Source organism: Dreissena polymorpha, chromosome 2 (assembly GCF_020536995.1).
Source record: "Dreissena polymorpha isolate Duluth1 chromosome 2, UMN_Dpol_1.0, whole genome shotgun sequence".
Lineage (NCBI taxonomy): Eukaryota > Metazoa > Mollusca > Bivalvia > Myida > Dreissenidae > Dreissena > Dreissena polymorpha.
The window spans coordinates 82,498,635-82,516,995 of NC_068356.1; the positions used below are offsets into that span (position 1 = coordinate 82,498,635).

Sequence of the window (18,361 nt, forward strand, 5' to 3'; positions counted from 1 at the left end):
CTGGCATTTTGACAGAATTATGTGCCCTTTTTATACTTAGAAAATTGAAAATTTGGTTAAGTTTTGTGTTTAGGTCCACTTTTTTCCTAAAGTATCAAAGCCATTGCTTTCATACTTGCAACACTTACTAACTATCGTAAGGGGACTGTGCAGGCAAAGTTATGTAACTCTGACTGGCATTTTAACGGAATTATGTGCCCTTTTTATACTTAGAAAATTGAAAATTTGGTTAAGTTTTGTGTTTAGGTCCACTTTTTTCCTAAAGTATCAAAGCCATTGCTTTCATACTTGCAACACTTACTAACTATCGTAAGGGGACTGTGCAGGCAAAGTTATGTAACACTGACTGGCATTTTGACGGAATTATGGGCCCTTTATACTTAAAAATTTGGTTAAGTTTTGTGGTTTGGTCCACTTTACCCCTAAAGTATCATAGATATTGCTTTCATACTTAGAACACTCGCAAACTATCATAAGGGGACAGTAAAGGACAAGTTGCATAACTCTGGTTGTCATTTTTACCGAATTATGGCCCTTTTTTGACTTAGTAACTTTGAATATATGGTTACATTTTGTGTTGAGATTCACTTTACTTCTAAAGTATCAAGGCTATTGCTTTTAAACTTTAAATACTTTCATGCTATCATGAGTGTACTGTACCTGGCAAGTTGAATTTTACCTTGACCTTTGAATGACCTTGACTCGAGGTCAAATTAATAAATTTTGCTAAAATTGCCATAACTTCTTTATTTATGATTAGATTCGATTGATACTTTGACAAAACATACCACAATTGACTCCGTCCAAACCATCCCCCCCCCCCCCTCCCCCGAATGCCCCCCCTCCCCATTATTTTTTTTTTTAATTAAAGATCATCTAATAAGTGACCACCACACCCTCACACTATACCCACCCCCACCCCAAAAAATAATTTTTATAATATAATAATATGGCAGTTGAACTGTCAGTCAGTCTGTCAGTCCGAAAAAACTTTAAAATTTGCCATAACTTTTTCACTTTTAAAGATAGCAACTTGATATTTGGCATGCATGTGTATCTCATGGAGCTGCACATTTTGAGTGGTGAAAGGTCAAGGTCATCCTTCAAGGTCAAATTTATGGTGTCTGTCTGTCCGAAAACTTTAACATTGGCCATAACTTTTTCAATATTGGAGATAGCAACTTTATATTTGGCATGCATGTGTATCTCATGGTGCTGAACATTTTGAGTGGTGAAAGGTGAAGGTCATTCTTCAAGGTCAAATGTCAAATATATGGCGTCTGTCCGTCCGAAAACTTATACATTGGCCATAACTTTTTTAATATTGAAGATAGCAACTTTATATTTGGCATGCATGTGTATCTCATGAAGCTGCACATTTTGAGTGGTGGAAGTTCAAGGTCAAGGTCATCCTTCAAGGTCATCCTTCAATGTAAAAAAAAATAAATAATTCAAAGCGGCGTTCTCATGAAGCTGCACATTTTGAGTGGTGGAAGCAGGGCTCGACATTAACTTTTGAAGCCACTTGTCCAGTTGGACAAGTAGACCATAATTTCACTTGTCCTGACCAAAAAGCAACTTGTCCTGACCATTATATCTTATTCTGCTCAGTACTTTGCAATATAATGAAATATTACAAAATGCTCAAATCATAAAGACTTGAATCGTTCAAAATACATGTAAACATAATTGTAGGCAATTTCAATACAAAAAGAACTGACTAGAATAACAGGAAAACTCAAGATTATTGATTTTTAAACATTGTACAAAGCCATAAACCTGACAAAAACTTGTGTGTTGCCAACATCAAACAGAAAATGTTATAAGTGATGTATATGTACAGTACTTAACTGATATTTAAAAATAACAAAATCATTCTATACATAGAGAGGACGTCACTACGTTATTTGTCTGTAAGATCGGTGTGTACCGGTGTGGTAAAATGCATATTCTTTACAAGGGAGAATATTCGTGTTATCTTGGCAAAGAAAAAAATGTTAAGGGTTGCTTCCCTTGTGAACAGTACAGTGTAGTACATGTATCACATGGAACTATCGGAATATCTCGGGCTTCGACGATTTAACGTATACAAAATATACTCGGAAAAGTTGAGTGATATCTCCACAGAAATAATGGCTTTAAAGGCATTTTTTTAAGTTATACAATTATAATGACCACTTGTCCCGTCGGACTAGCAAATTCTTTATTTACTTGTCCGGACTAACAATTTGGTTGTCCCGGACAGTCGGACTACCTTTAATGTCGAGCCCTGGGTGGAAGTTCAAGGTCATCCTTCAAGGTCAAGGTCATCCTTCAAGGTGAAAAGGTCAAAAAACAAATAAAAAATTTCAAAGCGGCATTATCATGAAGTTGCACATTTTGAGTGGTGGAAGTACAAGGTCAAGGTCATTGGTCAAGGTCATCCTTCAAGGTCAAAGGTCAAAAAATAATTCAAAGTGGCGTTATCATGAAGCTGCACATTTTGAGTGGTGTAGGTTCAAGATCAAGGTCATCCTTCAAGGTCAAAGGTCAAACAAAATATTTAAAAAATCAAAGAGGCGTTATCATGAAGCTGCACATTTTGAGTGGTGGAAGTTCAAAGTCAAGGTCATCCTTCAAGGTAAAAAAAATAAAAAATCAAAGCGGCGTTCTCATGAAGCTGCACATTTTGAGTGGTGGAAGTTCAAGGTCAAGTTCATTCTTTAAGGTCAAGGTCATCATTCGAGGACTAAGGTCCAAAAAATAATAATTTCAAAGCGGCGTTATCATGAAGCTGCACATTTTGAGTGGTGGAAGTTCAAGGTCATCCTTCAAGGTCATGGTCATCCTTCAAGGTCAAAGGTCAAAAAAATAATATTTCAAAGCGGCCTTCTCATAAAGCTGCACATTTTGAGTGGTGGAAGTTCAAGGTCAAAGTCATCCTTCAAGGTCAAAGGTAAAAAAAACAAAAACATTTCAAAGCGGCGCAATAGGGGGCATTGTTTTTCTGACAAACACATCTCTTGTCTTTTTCAAACATGGTTAAAAAACACAAATAATTATTTTTATTATTTTATTTTAGAAATACCGTCCAACCATCCCACCCAAGAATCCCCCCCCCCCCCCCAAAAAAAAAAAAAATAATAATATTTTTTTGCATTTTTTTTGCATTTTTGGAAGATAATGTAATAAATGACCACACCCCCACACTATACACCCCTCTCCACTCCACCCCTCCATCCTATGTGATTGAAATTGAGATAGGTCCCTACACCTTTAAAACGAAAAATAGATGAGCGGTCTGCACAAGCAAGGCGGTGCTCTTGTTTAAACTATTCTGATTGTTTTTCTTGGTTTGACAGTATTCCAGTTTAAATTATACACTTGTTGATACAAGAATTAAATTTGATCATTGTATATATATGAACATCGCTCAGGAAAAAAGGGGGTTCAATGCATGTGAGTAAAGTGTTGTCCCTGATAAACCTGTGCTGTGCACACTGGCTAATCAGGAAGTACACTTTACGCCGATTCTTGATTTTAGCTGAGAAGAGATTTTGTTTAAAAGAAAAATATTCTTAAAAAGCAGAAAGTGTCATCCTCCTTGATTAGACTTTGTGAACTGTTTTCCTAGAGCTTGGCCCATACCTCCCATGCTAAAGCTATTCTAGTTAGCTCATCTATTTTTTGAAAAAAAATTATGAGCTATTGTCATCACCTTGGCGTCGGCCTCTGCGTCGACGTTGGCGTCAGCGTCCGGTTAAGTTTTGCGTTTAGGTCCACTTTTCTCAGATAGTATCAATGCTATTGCATTCAAACTTGGTACTCTTACTTACTATCATGAGGGGACTGGGCAGGCAAAGTAAGATAACTCTGGCTTGCATTTTGACAGAATTATGTGCCCTTTTTATACTTAGAAAATTGAAAATTTTGGTTAAGTTTTGCGTTTAGGTCCACTTTTCTCAGAAAGTATCAATGCTATTGCATTCAAACTTGGTACACTTACTTACTATCATGAGGGGACTGGGCAGGCAAAGTTAGATAACTCTGGCGTGCATTTTGACAGAATTATGTGCCCTTTTTATACTTAGAAAATTTAAAATTTTGGTTAAGTTTTGTGTTTAGGTCCATTTTATTCCTTAAGTATCAAAGCTATTGCTTTCATACTTGCAACACTTACTAACTATCATAAGGGGACTGTGCAGGCAAAGTAATGTAACTCTGATTGGCATTTTGACAGAATTATGTGCCCTTTTTATACTTAGAAAATTGAAAATTTGGTTAAGTTTTGTGTTTAGGTCCACTTTATTCCTACAGTATCAAAGCTATTGCTTTCATACTTGCAACACTTATTAACTTTCATAAGGGGACTGTGCAGGAAAAGTTATGTAACTCTGACTGGCATTTGGATGGAATTATGGGCCCTTTATACTTAGAAAATTGAAAATTTGGTTAAGTTTTGTGTTTTGGTCCACTTTACCCCTAAAGTATCATAGATATTGCTTTCATACTTGGAACACTCGCAAACTATCATAAGGGTACAGTAAAAGGACAAGTTGCATAACTCTGGTTGTCATATTTACGGAATTATGGCCTTTTTTTGACTTAGTAACTTTGAATATATGGTTAAATTTTGTGTTTCGATCCACTTTACTTCTAAAGAATCAAGGCTATTGCTTTCAAACTTCAAATACTTTCATGATATTTTGAGGTTACTGTACCTGGCAAGTTGAATTTTACCTTGACCTTTGAATGACCTTGACTCTCAAGGTCAAATTATTAAATTTTGCTAAAATTGCCATAACTTCTTTATTTATGATTAGATTTGATTGATACTTTGACAAAACTACTCTTACCAGACATACCACAATTGACTCCACCCAAACCATCCCGTGTGCCCTCCCCCCCCCCCCTCCCTCCCCCCCCCCTAATTTTTTTTTTTTTTTAAGATCATCTCACAAATGACCACAACACCCTCACACTATACCCCCCCCCCCATCCCACCCCCAAATTTTTTTTTTGAAACGGTTAAAAAACACAAATATTTATTTTTATTATTTTATGTTTGAAATACTGTCCAACCATCGCACCCAAGAATCGCCCCCCTCCCCCCACCCGAATCCCCCCCCCCCCCCTAATATTTTTTTTTTTTTTTTTTCAAATTACCACCACACCCTCACACTATACCCCCCCCCCCCCTCCCCAATTTTTTAAAAAATTTTGAAACGGTTAAAAAACACAAATATTTATTTTTATTATTTTATGTTTGAAATAACGCCAAACCATCGCACCCAAGAATTTTTTTTCTATTTTTTTTTCGCATTTTTAGAAGATAATGTAATAAATTACACACCCCCACACTATACACCCCTCTTCACTCCACTCCTCCCTCCTTTGTGATTGAAAATGAGAGTCCCTTCACCTTTAAAAAGAAAAAGATGAGCGGTCTGCACCCGCAAGGCGGTGCTCTTGTTTGAAGCTGTTGTGATTAAAATTCTCAGGATCAATACGGTTGATATATCTGTCACAAATATAGTTATTTATGTTTTGCAGACAATGACGTGTAATATGAAACCAATCATTCCATGCCTTTGGAAATAATTAATTATAAATGTTTTGCAGACACTGATGTTTTATATACCATTGGTTTCATTCCTAGGGCAATTATTGTCAGGCTGTGGCAAAAAATTTCCCTGTAAATAAAAAAACTTAATACAGGACTCAGATGTGCACTAAGCTAACATGATCATTCAAAAATACCATGTATTATAGTTTTGCACTTGGGAAAGGCATTCCATTTAAAAAAACGTATTTAAAAAAAATCTTATCTGCATGTTATTCATTCTTCGATATAATTACATGATTGAGCACTGCTAGCGTGTTTTTAAAGAATAGCAGAAATGCACACCTTTATGTGCAGTATAATTACAGGTAGGTGTTTTTGTTTAGCAATGCATATGTAGGATTCGCATAATTGGATATGCACAAGATGTTTTGTTCAATTTTAAGGATTTTTGCTATCCACCCATCCCTGATAGACCTTAAAAACCTGCAGTAAGGCAGCTGTTGTAGCACTATATTCAGTGACATTTTGCTGGTGTTCATTACATGTATTTATTTATTTTTGTGCACTTTGTGACCACTTTTTAAAGAAATGAGTGCAGTTTACCTGGAATACTTTGTGAAAAAAGACATCACTCTTTTTATAATAAATATAAAAATGATGAAAAGCAGGAAACAATCTTACCAAAGACGCTTAAATCATGTTTATGGCATTTCCAGAACAATTTTCAATTAGGACTATGTTAATGATAAAGTCGTTTGTCTGGCAATTTCCTTATGTGGCATTTCAAATTACTGTCTCCTATTTTTTCTTGCATCACAGTTGATTACTGCTTTTTGTGTGAATACTGGAGCTGTTTATATATCAAAATGCTATTTAATTTCTAGAAGGATTATATATGTTGTAGTTTTTTCACTTTTTTTCATTATCAAAATTGCGGAGTTTCAATTCACATTAACCAGTGTTTTCATGTTTTATAAGATTAATTGATGCAGACTTAAACAGATGAAATTTCTTGTAAATGTAATATTAGTTTCACAATAAAGTATTTGAGTACCAAACATGTGATATCATATTCTTAGACTACTTGACTGGTCTGAGTTTATTATCCCACGCCTTAGGCGGAGGGATATTGTTTTGGCGTTATCCGTCCATCTTTCCGTCCGTCCTGAGCCATATCTTGGAAGTGCTTTGGCGGAATTCATTGAAACTTGGTTTCAGTATATATATGGATAAGAGGATGATGCATGCCAAATGGCATTGTACACCATCTGTTAATAGAGTTATGGCCCTTTGTATCTTGAAAAAATGCTTTTTAATATAAGCTTAGAGCTTTATCTCCATTAACACATGAGCCAGAGCCATGAAACTTGCCATAGTTGTTCTCAATCATCTGGGGGTGCTTCACATTCAACACCAATAATCCAAGGGGCTAAGGTCAAGGTCACACATTGAGGTCAAAGGGCGTGTCCATCCGTCCATAAAACTTTTGTGTCCAGAAGCATATTGGCGGGGGAATTCAATTCAACAAATTTGCTTGTTTCACTTTATATCAACTCATGCCAACTGTTCCACGTTCACAGGCAAAGCACAAATCAGTAACATATGTGATTGAAAACAAAGTTTTGACAAGATTGTATGACTTTGTATGTGAAACTTATTCCTTAAGCATATTTTCTCAAACTGATAACATGCAGCATTAGAAATAAAAAGGATATGGGCCGTGCTAAGTGATAAGGGGGGTTTAATGCATGTGCATTAAGTTTTGTCCCAGATTAGCCTGTGCAGTCTGCACACGCTTCTAAGCAAAAATGAAGTTTAGACGGAAATTGTCGTCCCTGATTAGCCTGTGTGGACTGCACTGGTAATAAACATACAATTTAAAAATTATATTATAATCTGGGACCAGCTGGATCGTAAAGAAACTTGTTATCTCAACATAATGATATAAAACATATGAGCCCCGCTCTAGTGAAAATGGGATTTAATGCCTGTGCAAAAAGTGTTGTCCCAGATAAGCCTGTGCAGTCTTCACAGACTAATCAGGGACAACATTTTCCACATAAACAGGATTTTTCCTAATTAGAAACTAACTTTAAATCAAAAATACAATAAAAGCGGATAGTGTTGTATCTGATAAGTTTGTGAGGACTGCACAGGCTTATCTTAGATAAGATTGTTAGGACTGCGCAGGCTCATATTGGACAATACTTTACGAACATGCATTTAACCCATAAGGTCATTTTTCAGAGATCAGCTGCGTAACTTCCGGTCCAGTCTTCCAGATCTTCCTGGAATGGTCTCCCCTTCCCCGCAGATACCTCTCACGTCTACAATCAATACCGACCGCCTGTCACGCTTCATGGGTGATGAACGACAATCACGCTTTGTTACCGATGAACGCTTGTCCGAACAGAAGGAATGGCTGAAGAAGTTTCAACAGGACGCCAGTTTTGGCCTTGCGTTTACAAGGGCTACCGCTTCTGATGCAGGATCTGTGTATCCTTGACAAAAGTGGTGATTGACAGTTTTTGAAAAACCTTAAATTAAATTCAAGATTAATTTCTCCACATTTGGGCCTTCATATATTTTCATACCATAATATTTGGCAGTTTTAAGCTACATTTTGTATTGGCTAATTTCCAAAATTCAAACATCCTCCCAGAGAATGGGGAAACTCAAAACAACAGAAAAAAATAAATTTGAAAAACAGTGCTTTTAATTAAAGATTTATTTCTTGACATTTAAATGTTACTATGTTTACATTGAACATGATAAGTAGGGCTGTAACGAATACACTAGGTGACGAATAAGATGCGTATCACGAAAACAGGGTGAAGAATACGAATATTTATTCGCGAATATGAATTTCAATGAACAAAAGTAATACTGACAACTTCACATGAAATTATATAGTATGAAACTAATACTATGAGTATTTGTCAATTTTATTAATTGAGTATCATTGCATACTGAAAACATGAAATATAACACTTTGAAATAACAAAACACTGACTAGAACTGCTTAAATTTTTAACACAGTTTTGAAACTTTTGAGAAAACCAAAGTAGTGCCAGACAAACGACGTGTATTTGGCAGGCGGGTCAAAGATATCAATAGCATTCCCTTTGCTAAGCTCCATGTTTGTTGATAAGTTGCTTAATCATTGTCGTAAAGATAAACAAATAAGAAATTCCATCTGCTAATCCTTTGTGTGTATGTTAGAGCATCAAATCACTCGTATTTACCTAAATAAACATTAAACAACCATCAAAAGATTTTTCAATTCAATGTCGTAAATATTCAACCAGTGCCCGCTATTTTTGTTGATAATCTCACTGTGTAAGTTGTAACATAGTGGTGGGGTAAACATGATGAAAAACGCCGGAATAAGTAGAAGAACATTTAAATATACCAGTTTATTGTATGAACCTTCATTTGTAAGGTAAGATAAGATTATTAAACTTTCAAACTCAAAACCACGTTGTTTGTATTCTTCAAATATTCGGTTAGGGAGGTGGCGAATAACGAATACGATTCGTCCACAGCCGTATTCGAGTAATTTGAATGTATCCTTACAGCCCTAATGATAAGTAGTTCTCAGAGTAGTTCTAAACAATGTAGAATGAGTTCTTCTCAATGTCAATATGGTTGCACAATTGTTTTCTTTGATAATTTTGTGTATCTTGGGTATTTCTATTAGTTTGAAAATTGTAACTGAATAATGTTTTTTAAACCTTATAATATAATGAACGAGTTATAATAGAAATAGTAACTTTAAAATGGTCTGCAATTCTGTTTAAAGTGGTGAAAAAACCAACTAAACAAACAAATTTTTTTTTTATGTTCGCAATGTTTGTAGGACATACCCAGTCATTTTTGTCTTTTAAATTTGTTTCTGTTTTTCAATATTCATGCATAAATTCATTTTAAAATAAATGTCATTACCTAGCAACTTTTTTGCTATTTTTGATCTTGCGATGAACAATCCTACTCTGTTTGAAAGTATTTCCTTAACCGTACATTAGAAAATAAGTGTATATATGTATACAAGTGGAGTATCAAATGTCACATTTGTATACAAAATGGAGATCTGGTGTTAATTTATATTATTTCTTAAAAAGGCACAGGTGTAGCAATGGACAATGTTTTATATTTTAATATAAGTTTTCGTTAATTTGTATAATGTTCAACATTAAATTAATAAGTAAACATTTAAACACTTCCATGACATTCTTTGGTCTAAGAATAAATATGATAAATAATAATATACAGTAAGTTAAACACAAAGCTGACTAAACTAGTAATTACACCACTCTGATTTGCTTGTAATTTATTATCATAATTATGGTTTTCCTGTGGAATGAAAGATGCCTTTAATTGTTATAGGCATTTCTTTTTTTTAGTTCAACAATGGTGCCATTAAACATAATTTTTATGTCCCCCTTTGAAGAAGAGGGGGTATATTGTTTTGCACATGTTGGTTGGTCCGTCTGTCGGTCGGTCAGTCGACCAGATGGTTTCTGGATGATAACTCAAGAACGCTTAGGCCTAGGATCATGAAACTTCATAGGTTTATTGATCATGACTGGCAGATGACCCCTATTGATTTTCAGGTCACTAGCTCAAAGGTCAAGGTCACAGTGACTCGAAACAGTAAAACAGTTTCCGGATGATAACTCAAGAATGCTTAAGCCTAGAGTCATAAAACTTCATAGGTACATAGATCATGACTGGCATCTGACCCATATTGATTTTCAGGTCACTAGGTCGTCAAGGTCACAGTGACTCGAAACAGTAAAATAGTTTCCGGATGATAACTCACGAATGCTTACGCCTAGGATCATGAAACTTCATAGGAACATTGATCATGACTGGCAGATGACCCCTATTGATATTCAGGTCACTAGGTCAACGGTCAAGGTCACAGTAACTCGAAACAGTAAAATGGTTTCCGGATGATAACTCAAGAATGCTTACGCCTAGGATCATGAAACTTCATAGGTACATTGATAATGACTGGCAGATGACCCCCTATTAATTTTCAGGTCACTAGGTCAAAGGTCAAGTTCACAGTGACTCGAAATAGTAAAATGGTTTCCGGATGATAACTCAAGAATGCTTACGCCTAGGATCATGATACTTCATAGGTAAATTGATCATTACTGGCAGATGACCCATATTAATTTTCAGCTCACTAGGTCAAAGGTCAAGGTGACTCTAAACAGTAAAATGGTTTCCTGATGATAACTCAAGAATAATTAGGCCTAGGATCATGAAACTTCAAAGGTACATTGATCATGACTTGCAGATGACCCCTATTGATTTTCAGGTCACTAGGTAAAGGTCAAGGTCACAGTGACAAAAAACGTATTCACACAAAGGCTGCCACTACAACTGACAGCCCATATGGGGGGCATGCATGTTTTACAAACAGCCCTTGTTAATACAGTGTTATTCAATTTAGGTGAGTGATGTTTTTCTTTCTCCAGTGATTATTAAAAGTAACCACTAAATGACAAGGGTAGTATTTGCCATTTAATTTGATTTGATTAAAGTTTTGAATTAGTAAATTCTCTGCATGTTTCTACTTTTGTTTTCTCTATAAATGCTCTCATAAGAGCCGTAAAAGTTTCCTTAACTCAGTAGCTCAGACACAGTCTAAATGGAGAGAACAAGGTGTCAGAACCAGTCTCGTGTTCCACGCCAACACGGCCTGCAGGCGGTGTGCGACTTGAGCTTGATGAAAACAACGAAATACGTGTCAGGAAATTCTAGCGATGCATTGCCCTGGAATTGTAGTTTCATATTTATGTGTACATTTAGAAGCATTTACATGTCATTACATTCTTTTAAATCACAGTACCATACTTAAAAAAAAACACGTATTGAAATTGAATTTTTACATTATTTTAATTAATAACAGGTATTTACTTATTATATTTATTCTGCAGAATGTGTGATTTAACAGATATTATGGGCAATAAAATTTCCTTTTATCTTTTCGAAAACTAAATAGCCTGAAAATGTCTATAATGATTGAGACTTTGCAGTCACCTCTCTTTTTAGAATCAATTTGTAGTACTGTTGTTTTGTGTAAAAAGTGTAAATACTATTATTGGCTGTCTAGTTGGATAATGTTATTATTCTAAGATATCAACAGGTGTAGAAGTAGCAAGGTTTGTGAGCATATTTTATTTATTATCTGTGATATGTTGCCTGTACAGGTATAAATTTCTGGACTATAAATGAACAGGTTTTAAATTTAGAACCCTTGTGCTTTTGTCTTGGAAGATTTTTTTACATGGTCACAATATTCTGTATTTGTGCTGTTTTTATGTCCATATGTTCTTTGGCTATATGAGTGTTCTGTACATAAAAGTAATGGCTAGATTTACTTTTTTAAAGTTGCTATTTATTTTATGTAGTTTTGTTTGCAAATGTTGCATGCATATAAATGCAAACATTTAGATAAAGTTTGAGCTGAATGTTGAAGTCAAAAAGACGCATGTATGGATTCTTGATGTATGAATGTTGAGCTCTTTTTGAATAGCTTTTGAATCTCCATGACCAAATTTTTAAAAATGAATAAAAAGTGTAGTATAATTACTTAGTTGTTTAACATTATGCCTGCATCAAGATGGCGCAATTAAGCAACAAATTTATGTAGTAAATTTTCAGTAAACCATTTAATTTTGAGGTTTTTATTTTACAATTGTAAGGATCAGTTTTATGTTAAACAAGAATTGGTTTATTATTTTGTTTACAATACTGCAATGATTTCTTTCATTTTTTTCTGTCATTTGCTCACTTAAATTGGTTCATAAAACCCTCGAGCTGATAAAGCTATTTTTTAGAATTAGAATTGTTTTTGTTGAGTTATCAGAAGAAAACTCTTCTATATTAGTCTTTGATGATCGTTGTTAGCAGAACTTGTCTTATATACAATTTCTTTTTATATCAATTATTATCATTTAAGTGCACAGGCGTCTATGATTGCTTTTAAGTTATTTTACAATCCTACTACTTATTACATTCTTATAAGTTCTTCAGTAATACCATCCCATTCCTAGATATATATCTACTTACTTTTCTTTAAATATCCATGTAATAGAGGATCTTGTCATTATTAACAACAAATTATCATTTATGAGACTGAAATGAAATTACTTTTTTCTTGTATGATTTCTGTTGTATATTTATATGAATTCTTTTACAATAGATACATGCGCAGACAGAAATAGCTTTTAACATAAGTCCTTTTGAACAAACATGGACAGAATTCACTGCAATTAATGGCAAATCTCACATTATTAATAGTGGTACTTTTGAGCCTTTTACTCAATATAAAGTTACTTACTTCTCTAACTTGCACTTGTTGCTGTGTGGTGTTAAAACTGTTTTACTTTAATATTGTCCACACATATACCACTATAAACTCAAATGTATAGCTTGACTATTCACTGAATTCACGTCAGTTTGAAGCAGCTATAAACCTCAGTAAAACCCATGAATCTCCAAGTTTACAAAGGTCCATCCATTCACGGGTATAAGAATCTCTTGTTGTAAGATATAACCGTCAATTTTTGTTAATTCTTATTTTTTTATACTTGCTACATGTCATATTATACTAATCAAATGTACATTTGATATGTCTGTATATCATTGTATTGCAAACAATATTTAATTTGTCACAACTGACATTGGATCATTTTTTTTATATATATATTTTTTTTCATCTTTGGCAAACCACCAAAGAATGACCAAAAAGGGAACCATTGATTCAGTATTAATTAGAATAACCAATATGTTATGTTATTTTGTGATATAACATAATAGAAAGGCATCAAATCAACACAGTAGCTTGGTTCTAATTTGTTAACAAGAGGGCCATGATGGCCCTGAATCGCTCACCTGACTAACCTTGCTACATCAACTTAAATTCTATCATACCCATATACAATCCCCAGCCAGATTTCATTAATTAATACATTTTGACAAAATTTCATTAAGACGTGATGAAAACTGTGACCCCTTTCATCTACACAAGGTTTTACTAGAATTGGCCTGGTGACCTAATTTTTGACCCCAGATGACCCATATACGATCCAAAATCAGATATTATCAAGATAAACATTCTATTGTCTACACAAGTTTTTTCTATTATTTGACCTAGTGACCTAGTTTTTGACCCCAGATGACCAAAATACAATCCCAACCCAGATTTCATCAAGATTAACATTCTGACCAAATTTCATAAAGATTGGATGAAAACTGTGACCTCTATTGTCTCCAAAAGTTTTTTCTATTATTGGACCTAGAGACCTAGTTTTTGACCCCAGATGACCCAAATACAATCCCAACCCAGATTTCATCAAGATAAACATTCTAACCAAATTTCATAACGATTGGATGAAAACTGTGACCTCTATTGTCTACACAAGGTTTTTCTATTATTTGACCTAGTGACCTAGTTTTTGACCCCAGATGACCCAAATACAATCCCAACCCAGATTTCATCAAGATAAACATTCTGACAAAATTTCATAAAGATTGGATGAAAACTGTGACCTCTATTGTCTACACAAGGTTTTTTAACCAGGTTTTTAACCAGGTTTTCCGAAGGAAAAAACTGGTTATTAGATTGGCGAATGCGGGCGGGCTGGCTGGCTGGCGGGCGGGTGGAACAAGCTTGTCCGGGCCATAACTATGTCGTTCATTGTCAGATTTTAAATTAATTTGGCACATTTGTTCACCATCATTGGACGGTGTGTCGCGCGAAATAATTACGTCAATATCTCTAAGGTCAAGGTCACACTTTGAGTTCAAAGGTCAAAAATGGCCATAAATGAGCTTGTCTTGGCCATAACTATGTCATTCATTGTGAGATTTTAAAATCATTTGGCACATTTGTTCACCATCATGGGACGGTGTGTCGCACGAAAGAATCACGTCAATATCTTCAATGTCAAGGTCGCCACGACTAAAAATAGATTTTTTTTAAAAACAAACTTACAAAGGGGGTTAATATTGTTTGTTCATTTCAAAAGTTCAGTTTGAGTTTTCTCCCTTTATCAGATTTTTTTTCACAATCAAAACCTGGTTTTGTGACAATTTTGTCCCTTGTCTATTATTTGACCTAGTGACCTAGTTTTTGACCCCAGATGACCCAAATAATACAATCCCAACCCAGATTTCATCAAGATAAACATTCTGACCAAATTTCATAAAGATTGGATGAAAACAGTGACTTCTATTGTCTACACAAGGTTTTTCTATTATTTGACATAGTGACCTAGTTTTTGACCCCAGATGACCCAAATACAATCCCAACCCAGATTTCATCAAGATAAACATTCTGACCAAAGTTCATAAAGATTGGATGAAAACTGTGACCTCTACTGTCTACACAAACAAATTGTTGACGGACACACGCACAACGGAAGCCGGACATCACACGGTCACATAAGCTCACCATGTCACTTTTTGACAGGTGAGCTAAAAATAGAAAAAAAGTAATAAAGTTTCACCTGTAAATAAATTAAAGTTGTATGATGCATTATTACATTCCACCAAAAGAAATCACTCTGTCCTGAAACTTGTAAGGACTATTATTCAAGGAAGAATTTTAAGTTCAGCAATTAGCTGATGTTTGAGGTGAAAAAACTATGTGGCCATCTTCAAGTTCAATGTTTGAATTGATAGGTAAAAATACAGCTCTTAATTGTCAAAAAAGGGCTTGTCTGCTCTTTACCTTGACTTTGAGTAAAAGGATTTTAAAATGCAAACATATAGTTGGTTTCTTCAAGGTCTAGGTCATACTTTGAGGTCGAAGATCAGATTTTTGTATAAAAAAGGCTTGTACACCCTGTTACTTTACTATACATTCAAATAGCATAAAACAACAATTTGTAACACACAAGAAATTCTTGGCTACTTTGAAAATCCTTCTTTGAAATAAAGAGCAAAAATATTGGTTGTCATGACTCTATGTGAGTGTCAGCCATAGGTAATTTTTGTGTTTACTTTATTAATTACATTGTTAGTTCAATAACTGGTTTTTGTCATATTTTGACGTGTTATTTTATCAACATCTGTTTGGATTCACGTGGAGAAATGTGTATTGCTTTAGTTTCTTTTCGAAGGCAAGATTCGCCTCTGTGAATAAAAAATGTACAGTTGTATAACAATAGAGTATTATGATATTTGTTTACATGATTTATTGCCACATGTTAGCATTTACAGAATAAATAATTGGGTATACTTTTATATTTTTTATACCCCCGCTATGATAATGACTGAAGCGCATAGTATTAACTCTGTCCGTGTTGGTGTGGTATATTTTGTGCCCATAAATTTGTATTACATGATGGGATTTCGCAATTAATTGCCACAAATGATCCTCATATTGAGAAGATGTGTTGTGTACTTGTCGCTGTCTTCTAAACAAGGTCACAGTGGACTCATGGAGTTTTTGCTTAGTCCTTGTTTGTATTTTGTGAAAGTACATGTTTGTATTGAAATGTGTCGTGGACCCTTGAAGTTTGTTCATAGTCCATTTAATATAGTAGTAGTAAAAGATATTCATATGACTATGGTCTAATCCTTTATAGTTCATTGGCAAAATCTTTCATCCTTGTCAGACAGCATGTTGCATGTACATGTACCATCAAACATCAAACAAAGCTTACAAATGTTATTATGTCTCATATGAAAGAGGCTTAATGAGTAGCAACAGATACAAAGGACCTGTATATTAACTGTTTACATTATGTCTGGCAAACAATACTCGGCTCAGTTTCGGGCGAAATTTAGTCAGGGCATCTGTATCCTTAGAATACATTTCTTTTTTATTATTGTTTTGGTTGTGAAGTCCGCATCAGGGTTGTTTGTTGTTGATATGTAACTGGTTGTGAAATATTACTTTCTTCTGTGTTATCACATGGTTTAAGTGAATACTAATATGCTTTAAACAGGCATTAATAATTATGAACTTTGTACATTGGTTTGATGTATCAGTTTTTATAAGATTGACTGTAGATTGAAAATAAAGAATCATTTTGCTTTCACTTATCTATCGATGCAACACATTGCATGAAGAATCGCCTGCTGTAGAAATCTGTAAACAAAACAAATGAAGACAATTGTAAATAATTTGTGCAACCTTTAGAACTTAAGTGTTATTATACCTAAAGTTTTCCAGTGAAAAGAATGCTTCTTTTCTTGTTTGATGGACATGTGAAGATTTGTACTTTTAGCAAGTGTATTTTCGATTTAGTTGTTGACATATGCACTGGAATTATGTTGTTTACACATGTACAGCCATTATTTTGTTGAAATGTACAGTTCTTTAAGATTGTGTATTAAGCAAACTTACCTGAAGTAGGAGTACCAGTAGCCTATGCAAATAAATTGATTTATAAATGTATGTTTTGGTTGTTTTGTTTCTTTTCATTTTTATAAACCAGCTTACCCAAAAAGTGTAAATACACTTCAACACCGTTATTTCGAACACCGATAATCCGAAGTCACCGTTATTTCGAAGTATTTTTCGGGTCCCGATTTTGATTCTTGTTTGTTAAATGTAAAATTTCATTGTTAATCCGAACTTCGTTAAACCGAAGAAATCGTTAATTCGAAGTGATTCTGTCGGTCCCAACACTATAATTCGCACCTAATTATCAATCATTAATTCGAAGTCAAAACTGCAAAATACTGAGCGTAATTTCACACCTTTGTCGTCGCGCGTCAAAAGCCGATAATTACACCCCTGTCGTCTGCGCGAACGCCGATGTTCAGAGAGACATCGCGTATTATTTAAAAAAAAAAAGGTTAATTCATTTCCGAAAATGTATTCATATGTATGTATGTCTGATAATTTGTGTTATTCGTTTTATTTTATATGTTCTGTAATAAGAGAAAAATAAAAACAAGAAAAAGAATCGTTTTATTCCCCCGTTTGTTACGAGTAGAAATCTATTGCTATCTGACTAGTTTACGTTTTTAAGTAAGCATGTAACCGAACCATGCGAATTCCACAACGTTTTATTTTTAAGGAATCAAATAAGTCTTCTGTCAAATGTTTATTTCGAATTATCGTTAATCCGAAGTTTTTTTAACGGTCCCGACGACTTCGAAATAACGGTGTTGAAGTGTAGGTTAACTGACCCTTGCCATATTTTGAAATGGTGTTGAATAGGACGGGGAAAAACAACACATTTTATTTTCATTCTGGTAGTCATTTATAACAGTCCTGACTTATAATTATAATTAACCATTATAATTAAAAATTGTATTTTTATGCCCCAAAGGTGGGCATATAGTGATCGCCTGTCCGTCCATCTGTCTATCCGTCACACTTAGCGTTGAGGTTTCGAAAAATGCTCATACCTTCTATGTCGCTTCAGATGTAACCTTCATATTTGGTATGCATGTGTATATGGACAAGGCCTTTCCATACCCACACAAATTCTGATCCCTTTGACCTTGACCTTCAACTGAGGGTCCGCATTTAGGTTTGGAAATCTGCGTTTAGGTTTTGAAAAATGCTCATAACTTCTATGTCGCTTCGGATGTAACCTTCATATTTAGTATGCATGTGTATATGGAAAAGACCACACACATCTTGACCCCTGTGGCCATGATCTTGAAGTTAGGATCGGCATTTAGGTTTCGAAAATTTGTTCTGTTATTTAGCTGTCTTACATAACAAAGCGTTTTTTGAGGGCATGTGTCATCCTATCGAGACAGTTCTTGTTATTATTATTTACATGAGTTTTTTTAACAATTTTTGTTTTGTCGGAAATTTACATAGAAAAT

General features: G+C 34.5%; 1 protein-coding gene across 7 annotated transcripts in view; it reads left to right on the top strand.

The window, feature by feature from the left end:
• Positions 1-18,361, top strand: part of LOC127867807 (trichohyalin-like) — a 291,013-nt gene that overhangs the window by 83,214 nt on the left and 189,438 nt on the right. For 5 of the 7 annotated variants that reach the window (XM_052409267.1, XM_052409272.1, XM_052409270.1 and 2 more), the window contains 2 exons: positions 7,793-8,041; positions 11,197-16,970. In XM_052409267.1, the coding sequence (XP_052265227.1) occupies positions 7,793-8,041; positions 11,197-11,320 (373 nt within the window). In that variant the 3' untranslated portion in view covers positions 11,321-16,970. Of the gene's footprint in view, positions 1-7,792; positions 8,042-11,196; positions 16,971-18,361 lie in introns of those variants that run through there. The other 2 variants (XR_008043665.1, XR_008043666.1) reach the window with 1 other exon arrangement.